General features: G+C 41.7%; 1 protein-coding gene across 1 annotated transcript in view; it reads left to right on the forward strand.

The window, feature by feature from the left end:
- CTH (cystathionine gamma-lyase) overlaps positions 1-12,063 on the forward strand; it is a 41,647-nt gene that overhangs the window by 11,754 nt on the left and 17,830 nt on the right. The window contains exons 2-5 of the mRNA XM_072649837.1: positions 6,044-6,125; positions 7,277-7,372; positions 8,537-8,646; positions 10,190-10,318. Of these exons, the coding sequence (XP_072505938.1) occupies positions 6,044-6,125; positions 7,277-7,372; positions 8,537-8,646; positions 10,190-10,318 (417 nt within the window). The remainder of the gene's footprint in view (positions 1-6,043; positions 6,126-7,276; positions 7,373-8,536; positions 8,647-10,189; positions 10,319-12,063) is intronic.

The following is a 12,063-nucleotide window of genomic DNA, read 5'->3' on the forward strand; positions in this document are numbered from 1 at the left end:
TACATCTGCAACCCTTGTGAAGAATGCTGTTCTTGAGTCTTCAGTCCTAGAAAAATGGGAGTTATTAGCATTAAATCTTTTTTCCTTCTGATGACCAAATGTGATAGCACATGGCTTGCACTTTGCAAAATTTTGAGCACTGTATATATGCTAGCTAGTATCATGAGTTCAAGATTGCTATTGGGAGTCACTGCAAAAAGAATTAGGTGCAGAACCAGACTAAGGGTCGTTCTTCACAGATACAGGATCACAAATGTTAATGTGGAAGGGACCCGAGATACCAGCTAGTCCACCCTCACCAATTTATAGATTAAAAAGGTAAGGCTGTAGGAGCTAACATGATTCTCCCAAGGTCACAAAGGGAGTAAATATTGAAGGTGGAATTTGACTTTGACTTCAGAGCCAGAGCTCTTTTTACTGTCTTTCTAGAAGCTTCAATGATTAAAGGGCAAGAAGTCTTTGACAAGCCCTTCTGAGCTCTTGAGGCGGCTGCTGCTCAGGTACCACGTGTAGTCCATTTTGGGGTCCACCCTCAGCTTGATATTCAGTTTGAGTCAGATAAACAAACCTTTGAATATGTACTATATACAAGATGTTACACTAGGAACTGAGAACACAAAACCAAAAATGAAGCTGTTTCTGCCTCCTGGAGGCTTCCATTCTGCATTTGTATGCCCTTGAACCCAGGTCATCCTGACTCTCATCCCACCACCCCAGGGCCTTTGTTCAATTACATAGAGATAATACTGATATGAAAAGTGTATATTTCCTTCTGATAGAATCACTTGAAAAAAAAAGTATCTTGATAGAATGTCTAAGTATTTGCTACATTGTATCATTATCACGTAGCATTTCATCACCTCACTTCTATAGGGAAAAGTAGCCAAGAATGCCACCAATAGCCCCACCTTTCTCCTTTCCGCTCTTAGAAAACAAACCACTGTTTTGAATAGGTCAGGTCAAAGCCACTTCCCTGGCATCTTCTCATCCTCTCCTTCATTAGCAAGTTGACTGTGACCTTTGCTCTAAGAAGACAATAGACAGAAAGTGCACAGAAAACTTCTCATGTGGCTTCCATGTCAGAAGCAATTTGCGTTCTGCCACAATGTGGCCAATTTCAAAGGACCAAAGAGACACAGACAGGTAGATAGACACACTCAGAGAGAAAGAATCCCTCATCCTTAACTTCCACAGGCTTTGGAGTCCTAGGGGTGCCTCCTTGCTCTGATGAGATGTGGAATAAAAGCACTTAGCACTCAACATAATTTGTGACACTGCTAATCTCTTTCAGGATTACACACACACGCACACACACGCACGCACACGCATGCACACACATGCACACACACATTCTGGACAGAATTTTATTTGCCCCTTTCCAGAAGCAGCTGTAACATGCATATGGTTAATATAGGACTAAGATTATAAAATGTTAGAACTGGATGACATTAGAGTCAACTGGATGACATTTGGGTCAACTCCTTCATATGGTAAACCTTTGAAATGGCTTGAGCTGTCACAAGAACCCAGGTCTCCTGACTCCTGAGTCTACTTTTTTTTTCCTCCATGATGTCACCTCACCTTTCCATCTCCTCTTTCAGAACTATTTCTTGAAAGGTGACTTCTATAGAATGATGCAACATTCACAGGTCCTTCTGCATCACTCAGTTAATTAAGCATTTATAAGCCCCTCCCATGTTGAAGGCACTCGGGATACAAACAGTAAAATGTAACATTTTCTGCCCTCTGGAGTTACATTCCATCTGGGAAAGCATCATATCTACTTGTTAATAGATACAAAATATACAGAAAGTAAATACAAAGTAATTTTTTTGAGGAGAAAGCTCTTGCTGCTCTACCTTCTCAGTTGTGTGGTTTGGGAGTAAAAGAAGCTTCATTCTTTCAGCCTTGCTTTGCAGGCATAGCTGTAACATCCGCTGAACCTCTCACAGTCTTGGGATAGCCTTGTATTTTGTTTCCTTCCATGCAGATCCAGCCACACTGACTTTCTTGCTGTTCTTTGAACGTGACATACTTTCTTTTTACAGACATGTATAGTCAAGCAAGATAAAGTTCCACATTAGCCATGGACTTTCTAAAATATATATACATGTCTTGTCCTGAACTCTGAATCTGTCACTTATCTGACAAGAAGGTAGTATTATCATGAGTCCTCTGGAATGGGGCTGCTCATGACACCGAGGGGAGAGTTCCTGTCTCCTTCAGAGTTCTTTGTCTTGATGCTGTTGTTGTCATGGAATACATTATCCTCATATGGTTCTGCCCACTTCATTCTGCATCAGCTCACGCAAATCTTTCCGGATTTTCCTGAAACTGTCCCCTTCATGATTTCTAAGAGCACAATAATGTTCCATCACATTTATATCATCGCTTGTTCAACTGATGGGCATCCTCTCAGTTTCCAGTTCTTTGGCACTGCAAAAAAAAAAAAGGTGCTATTACTATTTTTGTCCATTCTTTGAGTTTATTTTGCTTGGTTTATTTTGACTAGTTACTCCCTTAATCTGCTCTGCTTACTCTTTTCTTGCCCTTCTCCCTTTCCCTTCCTATTTCACTGTTGAGTGAAATGAATATCTCTCTCTCTCTCTCTCTCTCTCCCCCCCCCCCCTTTCTTTAACCACTTCAGATAGGATTGAGGTTCAGGTGTCACCCACTGCCCCATAACTTCCTCTGTATAGACTTCTACTTGCTCACCCAAATTATGTGACGATTTCCCCCCTTCCATACTTTTAAAATCATTAAGAGGTAACAAAACACCCCCAGGATTTTGGTCTAATTAGACTCCATCTGTGAACCTAGATGGTAATAGAGTTCAGAAAGGAAATCTGTTTTTTCAGTTTATTAGAGGGTGAACAGTTTATCCTTGTTTAGTCCCTTTTCATTGTTTACTCCTGTTTACCTTTTAATATTGATTGTAATTCATGGATTCAAACTTCAAAGTTTCTGTGCAGCTCTGGTCTTTTTATCAGGAATGTTTGGGAGCCCTCTTTCATTAAAGGTATATTATTTTTCTTGCAGGGTTATACTCAGTTTTGGTGGGCAAGTTATTCTTGGTTGTGAGCCTAGATCCTTTTCCTTCTGGGCGAGTATATTTCAAACTCTTTGCTCCTTCATGGTGGTGGCAGCTAAATCCTGTCTGATCCTTACTGTGGTTTGGAATTAGGGCTCAGAGCAGAAATAGATTTAGGGTTAGAGATAGGGTTGATATTTGGATTCTTAATTCTGGCTGTTTGGAGTACTTTTCCTTTGATCTGGAAGCTGTAGATTTTGGCTATTATTTACCAGGGAGTTTTCATTTAAAGGTTTCTTTCAGAAGGTAAGGGGCAGATTTTTTTTTCTAGTTTGCACTGTGGTTTTAAGAGCACTGAACAATTTTATGATTTCTTAAAATATGATGATGATGTCTTGTTTCTTTTGGTCACAGCTTTCAAGTGGGCCCCTAATTCTTAAATTTCTCTCATTGATCTGTTTTCCAGGCTAGTTGTTTTTCCAAAAAGAGAACTCACATTTTCCTTATTTTTTTCAGTTTTCTGATTTGTTTAAGTATTTATTGTGGTCTCATGTGGTCTAGCCTCTTTTTGGTCCTCTCTAATTTTCAGAAAATTTGTTGTCTAGGCAAAGTTTTTTATTTGTTGTGCCAAGATGTTAATTCCTTTTCCAATTCTTTCTTCTATAACTCTCATTTCTTTTCCTATGTTTTTATTCTAGTTCTCTTAATTTATTAAATCATTTTAACTTAAAAGCCTCTTGCCTCACCTCTTTCAGGAATTCTAGTTGAACTTTTGCTATGTTTCTCTTTGTGGCTTTCCTAGTCCCTGTTTTGGAGTCATTCTCATCTTCTGGATTTGTGTCTGGAGTATCTTTGTCATCACAGTAGCTTTTAATACTGGGATTCTTTTCTTCCTTCTATCTTTCTTTCTCTTTCTTTTGATTTTTCTTTAATTCCTCTTCATAACTTTGGACTTTGGTAAGGCTGACTCTACCTACTTCTGGAGAGAAGGTCTGGGCTAGTCCTGCTGTTGCTTTCTTAGGTTATTGAGTTTGAATTAGAATATGTGGCCCTTTAATGGGGGGGGGGGGTGAAACGGACTATTTTTGCCCTTATATCTTCAGCAGACACATTGCCTGGCATATAGTAGGTGCTTACTAATGTTTGTTAACTGACTGATCCTGGAGGAATTAATTCAACAGATATTTTTTAAACATCTATTTTCCTCTAATTAGCATACTAGGCTTGGTGATACAAAGAAAAAAAATCTGTCTCTCTGTTTCTTCATGTGTAAAATGGTACCAGTATCATTGGTGCTACCTCCCTCACAGGTTTACAGGGTTGTTTGTTTGTCTGACTATTTGTATTTCATTCACCTCACAGACTAGAACCTCCCTTCTTGTTTCAGAAGAGCAGTATATCTGAAATTTGTAGAATTGGGAGAGCTTTTTGGGGCACTGAGAAGTTATGTATCACAGGTAGACCTTAAGCCCAGGATTTCCTGATTATCATGAGAATCAAATGAATTATTAAAGAGGTACTGGACTTGGAGTTGGGAAAATCAGGGTTCAAATCCCCCCTCAAGGACTTCCTAGTCATGTGACCTGATGATAGTTACTTAAAATCTTTGGACCTCAGTTTCTTTATGTGTAAAGTGATGGAGGTTGGACTTCATGATCTCCAAGACCTCTTCCAGCTCTAACTGATGGTTCCATCAGTTAGAGGGCATGACAAACCGTAAAATATTATACAGCTCTCAGCTCCTCCCTTCTCTTATAGGTTTCCTCAAAGCTCCATGCAAGTGCCACCTCCTACGTGAGGCCTTTCCATATCCCCCTAGCTGCTACTGCCTCCCCCTGAGTATTTATTATATTTATTTTATAAAATATATATATTGTCTCCTTTGATGGAAGATAATGTCCTTTGAGGGTATGGATCACTTTTGTCTTTTGATCCCCCCATTTGGCATAGTACCTGAAGTATTATGAATACTTTTGATTGGTTGATTGGTTGAGCTATTGCTATTCGAGTCTACCTGTAGACCTCTATTCTGTTGTGCTGCCATCTTATGGAGGTTGTGATATTAGACAGTAATGGATTTGGAAGGATGATGGTCAGGAGATGAACTAAGTGTGTTTATGTGTTTATCCTGGACCAGAGGACAACTAGGGCCAATGCATAGGACTGGGTAAGACTTGGTGTGCTTGGCAGTTAGCTAACTAGCTTCCATTTATCTCAGGCTCAGTCAAAGCCCACTTGATCAGGCTGCCTTTAGATTAACAACAAAAATGAATGACTAAATGAATGAATGACTGAAAAAAGCATTAAATATACATGTGCTGAGCACTGTGCTCCACATGGTGTAGAAATATAAAAGTAGAGGTAATTCCTTCCTTCAAGGACCTTTCATACTATTCTGAGAGACAGCATGTATAGGGGAGGGTATTTTGGTTCAGAAATTTACCAGGATGGTGAGTGGAGGCATACAGAAATAGACTGATACAACCTTCCAGGTGCAAAGGCATTAGTGATGTAATTAATCACTTGAGGGAAGGTGACAAAGAGTCAAGTGCAGCATGGTTGGGACCATCTAGATGTTATGGGCTAGGTGAGTCACTCACCATTCAGGAGGGGTTGGGGGAGAACAGTGACTCCAGGGCATAGCCACTGATCCAAGGGTGCAGTGATCACTTGGGTGACTGGGGAGAAGATGCCCATTGTTGTTTCCAGGCTGTCATTCCCCTAGAAGAGACTTCACTCTTGGGGTCTTGGGGACTCTTAGGGACTCTTGGGAACTTGATTTATTGCCTGAGAAAACAGTGTAGCAGCACCAGTTACATTAAGCTCCTCTTCCTTGTTGCCCAGAGAATGACTTTTTGTCCAGTGGCATCCCTTAAAGACCCAGACCTGCACAAGGCTAAGTGAGATGGCATGCCTGAGGGAATTGTGATGGTGTCTAATTGTCTACAGAAGACTTCAAGGAATCCCTCTCAGTAAAAGGAAATTAAACTTCACCTCTCTATTATTTTTTAGGGTTTTGAATACAGCCGCTCCGGAAATCCCACTCGGAATTGCTTGGAGAAGGTTGTGGCAGCTCTGGATGGTGCTAAATATTGTGAGCACTTTATGTTTTCAAAATGTTCTCCAATAACCACGTGGAGTCCAGGCTGATCTGTAGATGTGGAGAGCATTTGAGCAGAAGGCTCTTCCTTAGTGGTTGTTATCTAGTCTAGAGGTTCTTTGTTTGGGGTCTGTGAACCTTTTTTGTATGTTGATAACTATATTGCAATAAAACTGAAATTTCATTTTATGACTTTAAAAATTTTTGAGACACAATTTCTGTATAGCCTTCCCCAAACTGCCATAAAAATGGCTAAGAGCTCCTGGTCTAGTCTAGCCCCTTCCTTTTAAAGAGGAGAAGATGGGCTCAGAGAGGGGATGTAACTGGTCTGTGGGCAGACCAGCCATTAGTACATTTTAAATTGGAATTGGACCTTTCACAATGTTTGACTCCTCTTTGGAAAACTTAAAAAGACAAAAAGATCATCCAAATTTGCCCTATTTTTGAAATCTCCAGTGGATGGAGAGGCCTTATGGGAAAGTGCAGAGAATGTTAGACTCCTTCCAGCAGAGGCATCCAGGCGTGTGACTAGAAAGACTGAAAGTAAGCCTTAAAGGTTAGGGGTCAACACCATCAGCATTTTAACTTTCTGGGAAGCAGATTAGTCATTTTTCATTTCATTATTTTTGAAAAATTAAGATGGTAAATTAAGTTGGAAAAGTGAATAAGAAATGATATAGTTGTATCTCCCTCATTCATTTTCTCGGCCATCCCTTTGATTGAGTGGCACAGTGGATAGAGTGCTGGACTTTAAGTCAAGGAAGACCTATGTTCAAGTTCCTTCACTAGCTACGTGACTTTTGCCAAGTCACTTATATCTTCTGATTCTCATAGCATTTGATTGAGGAGGGAGCATTAGAGGTAAATTTGGCAGATATTTGACTCTAGCTGCCCAGAAAGGGCAGGTTTCCTGGCCTACAGGGGCAGCATGTTGTATGGGGGACTCTGCTCTTTATTGCTTGTGTGACTTGGCCAAGTCACTTAATGTGTCTGTGCTCCCTCTTTTGTAAAGTGAGGGCTATAGACTAGATGACTGGGAAGCTCCATTCCAGTTCTCACTCTCTAACTTGGGCTCCGGTGCTCAGTGCAGCTGATATTTTTGTCTGTTGGACTGTTTGTCTACTCTGACTTGTGTTCCGTTTTAGGTCTGGCCTTTGCTTCAGGTTTGGCAGCCACGCTGAACATCACACATCTCTTAAAGGCTGGAGACCATATCATTTGTACGGATGATGTGTATGGAGGTAAGAGGTGTGCCTGTGTCTTTGTGTGTCTATTTGTGCTTTGGATTTCTTTGTTGTATCCCAAGAGGTGCTGAAAGCTTTTCCCGTTCAGAAGGTTGTTGTCCGATGGAATATTGGTCCTCTTGGAACCTGTGCCTGCCATGCCACCTCAGACATGGCAGAAGTAGTGGCGTGTTGGACCTTTCTTCTGATGCCACACACTTAACCTGCTTGTGTTTCAGACAGGTCTCTAAGACTATAAGCCAGTTTGCTCTGGCAGAGGAAGTTCCTTATGCCATTAATCCCAGGTCCAGTCTTCCCATCCTGAGTACTCCATAAGAATGAAGGCTTTACAAACAAGTCTTTAAGGCGAGTAATACAAGACTAGCTTACCCAGATGAACTTTGCCCTGGAGAGGACAATGTCTGTTAGTTACCTTGTCACCTTGCCGGTTGGTATTGTTGTGGCAATGGTGACGATGACAGTGGCATTCCAGAGTCTTTTCTAGTTTTCCTCTGTAACAAAGCCAGTTCTAAGACAAGTATATCTGTTGTTGGAAGCACTGGGGAGGGAGAAAGATTTTGCCAAAGTAGCAATGTGCTGAATACCCCTCCTTTCAATGACTAGTTGTATGTATGACTTTAAGAATCATAGCATTATCAGCTAGTTTGCCTTGGTCAAGTTGCGGGGGGGCCTTAGTTTCTTCATCTATAAAATGGGGGTGGGGGTGGGGAGGGGGGAGGGTTGGACTAGAAGGCCTTTGAGGTCCCTGCTTGCTTTGAGAGCCATGATCCTCTAAGTGAAATCTTCCTATTCTATTAAACATTACACCATCCCCATCCCCAACCCAACAAGTTTGAAGTAATAACATTTGAAATGAAAACTTGCCATTTTTACATTTTTGTGCACAAGTGTAGACTTACCTTTGCTTGTATGTTTAAAATGGTTTTTTAAAAATTATTGGTCTTTTGCTATCACTTTCATTTTCATATATTTGCTTTAAAATTAAAAAAAAAAATGAGCCAACATCCCATTACAGCACTCGTGTTTTCCAGGTGCTTTCTTGGTGGATGGCTGTTTCCATGAATCTTGCAGGGTTGGGTAGGAGAGCAGACACAGCCCTGGGCTGGGAGATGCTCAGAACTCAGTGTTTTCCATGTTGAGCTGGATCTTTTTCTGCCACAGGGACAAACAGGTACTTCCGGCGTGTGGCTTCTGAGATGGGTTTGAAGATTTCTTTTGTTGACTGTTCCAAACTTGAGCTGCTGGATGCTGCAATCACCCCAGAAACCAAGGTACCGACTGGGATTGTGTGGTATCTGTCTTGCTCTCCCTGGCTCCTGTGTCTCTGTCTCTCTTTTCATTGTGAAGCACAATCATTCTAGAAGCTTTGATTTCAATCAAGAGAACAACTGCCGATGCTAACTAGAATTTTGTTTTTTTTATTGAAAAGCATCTCTTCCCATGGAAGAATTTTTTTTTTAAGATCTGACTGCCTTAGCTTCCTCAACCACTTTTTTAAGATGTAAAGAAAAAAATATCCCAAGTACCAGAATCTTTTAAGTCCCAAGCCTTCCAAGGGGCCTCAGCAGAGCCAGAACTAGCCATGGGCCAATCAGGTTTTGCCGCAGGCTGGATTCCTGCTCAAGGACAAGGCGTTCTGTGCAACTTGCTGTGAAATTGCTTCTGGGGTACAGGTTCATCTGCCCCTTATGACTCTGTAACAGGCTACCAGGCAACCAATAAAGGTACCACCTCCCAAGGAGAAAGAGAAAATCTCTCCCAGCTCTCACGTTGCTCATGTCCAAAAATGCATGTTTTCTTCTGCCTTCTATCAGGAGGTGTGGAGCAGGAGTCCTGGATGGTCCCTGCACTGATCAGAATGCTTCACTCATTAATAGTGCATGTTTAAAACCTCTTGGCTGTAGGATAGATTGTTCTCCTGATTCTGCGCTCTTCTTTCTGCAGCAGTTCAGACACCAGGTTTCTCTTTTCTTCTCATTCTCCTGTCCCCTTCTCTCTTCTTCTTTCTCCTCTCCCTCCCCTCCCCTCTTCCTTTCTTTTCTTATTTTTGGTCCCCCTGGTCCCATCCCCTCCTCTCCCCTCCTCTCTCTTTTCCCTCTGTCTCCTCTTTTTCCCCTCTATCCGTTTTCTGCCCCTCCCATTTTTTCTCATATCCCCTGGGTCAGTTTTCCTGGTGTCTCCCCACCCCTACGACAGGGGCAGCGGGAGGGAGGGAGGCTCACTATTTTAGTGCCAGACTTAGTATGGAAACCTGATCAGCCTTAGCTCTATTAGAGCTTAGATCTCCTGAATCAAGCACTCCACCAGCCTCAGCCTTCCTCAGATAACAACAATTACCGGCTTACCCTACCATGCCCAGCACCCTGAATCACTTTTTCCAGCACAATTCCATTATATACATGTACCATAATTTGTTCACTTGTTCCCAACTGTTGGGCATCCTATTGGTTTCCAGTTCTTTGTTATTGCCAAGACTGCTGCTCTAAATGTTTTTGTATATATGGGTCCTTGTTTTCTTTCTTTGGTCTTTTCTTTGATAATAGTGGTATTTCTGGATTAAAGGAGGTACGTGGTTTAGTGACTTTGGGAGCGTATTTCTAAATTTCTTTCCATAATGGCTGGACTAATTCACAGCTCCACCAATGCTGCATTAATGTTCCTCCTTTCCCACAGCCCCTCCAATAATTGTCCCCACTGCCCAGCACAATGTCATTCTCAGCCTGGCATTTGTGTTTTTGGAATGTGCCCTCCATGGAAAGGGAAGATCAAGACCATGTTAACATCCATGTCTATATTCATTGAATTATGTTTCAGCTTGTCTGGATTGAAACTCCCACAAACCCCATCATGAAGATCATTGACATTGAAGGCTGTGCTCAAGTGGTCCACAGATATGAAATTATTTTAGTGGTAGATAACACTTTCATGTCAGCGTATTTCCAAGTAAGTGAAAATTCATATGTTTACATGGCTGTTTATATAGTTCACAGTGTATACAAACTGTACGTGTATATATATAATATATGCATAAACTTTAAAGTACCACATAGGTGCTAGCTATTATACTCATGGTGCTTATTGTTATTATAACACTCATTAAGTCAATTAACGAATAGGATTTTGAAATACTATTACACAAATTTATGGGAGTTAACATCTCAGCTACCAGACCTCCTCTTCAAAAAAGGGACAATTTATAGCAATATTTTTAACCTCCTGCCTAAAACTTGGACAAGTCTTTCTGGATTATAAATACTGTTTGTTGGATAACTGTTCTGGTACAACTCACCAAAGAAAGGAGCATGAGCTGTTTTCCCCAGGTTGGGAGCAAGCCTGAAGCCAGTAGCAACCTGAAATTCTGAGAGAGGACTCATCGACTGTGCTTGGAAGGTAGATGATGAACCCTCTTTTAGAATGCTGGACAATAGCTGAGCTTGGTGTAAGAGAGAGAGGCTGGTGTAGTGAATAGCACGCTGGACTTTGAATTAGGGAGACCTGACTTCAGATTGGTGCCTCAGTTTCCTTATCTGTAAATGAGGAATTTACACCTGGTGTCTGCCAAGGTCCAAATCTAGAATCCTGTGAAATGTGCGGGATGATCTCTAGTGACCCAGCCCCCTTGGGCTCCTTGGTCTCAGCTCAGCATTAGAACGAATCTCAGTATTAGAACATTTAATGAGTGCTAGACTTATTGCCTGTTCTTCTTTATCATAAATCATCATTTTTCATTCATTAGGAAGTGTTATATATAGATGTAAGTTTTATGAAAAGGTGGAAAGCTTTCTGGAATCTGGAGTGAAAGCACAGCATAAATCTTGCATCTTTTTCTGATGCCAAGTCTTCATGAAACATTAGCAAGTGGTGAAACCCATACATTCTTCTCCTGGCCGTGGCTTTGCCTCCTCTGATGCTCTTAGCTAACTAGGCCACCAAAATAGGCATCATGTATTGGAAGGGAACATAGACTCTGGAATTAAAACAAACCTGTGTTTGAACTCTAGCACCACCATGTGACCTTGGACCTTCTTGTCATCCCTTTGAAACTGAGTATTCTCGTGTGGAAAATGGAAATGACCCTCTTTGTACACACGTGGTTTAGGGTAGTGGTGACTAACTGTCAGGCCCTTTAGAAGTGGGTGGTAGCATGCAGGCATTTATTCTGGAGAGGCAGTGGGGCATAGTGGGTCAAGGCTGGCCAAGAAGTCAAGAAGTGGACCTGGATTGGTCAAATATTAGCTGTGTGAACCTGGCCATGTCCTGCAACCTCTCAACACCCAAATGGCATCTCAGCTGAGAGCTTCCTACATGGCCAAGATCGCAGATCTGGTTTCCCCCCCACCCCCCACCCCCCCCAAAAAAGAGCCAGTTTACATCCATCCCATGGCAACAAAGGATGAGTTGGCTGCTTCCTGAATTGCCAAACTGCTCACAGTCCCATGCATTCTAGCACTGAACACTTTTTGGGGGCCTTTGCCACAAATGTAGAGTCTGTCGCCTGAGTTGTGGTTTTATGGTTTACTTCAGAGAAGGCAAAGCCTGATGGTGATTAATAACTAACTCTGTGAGTCAACGACTTTAATGGGAGTACGTTCCAGCAGGGTAGGACTCCAGGTGCCATAAAGAATTTTTGTAGTGATCCTGCCAACGCTGCAGGGCTGAATTCTCAGCGTCATCGAGCCTCTTCTCAA

This window comes from Notamacropus eugenii, chromosome 2 (assembly GCF_028372415.1).
Source record: "Notamacropus eugenii isolate mMacEug1 chromosome 2, mMacEug1.pri_v2, whole genome shotgun sequence".
NCBI classification, from domain to species: Eukaryota; Metazoa; Chordata; class Mammalia; order Diprotodontia; family Macropodidae; genus Notamacropus; species Notamacropus eugenii.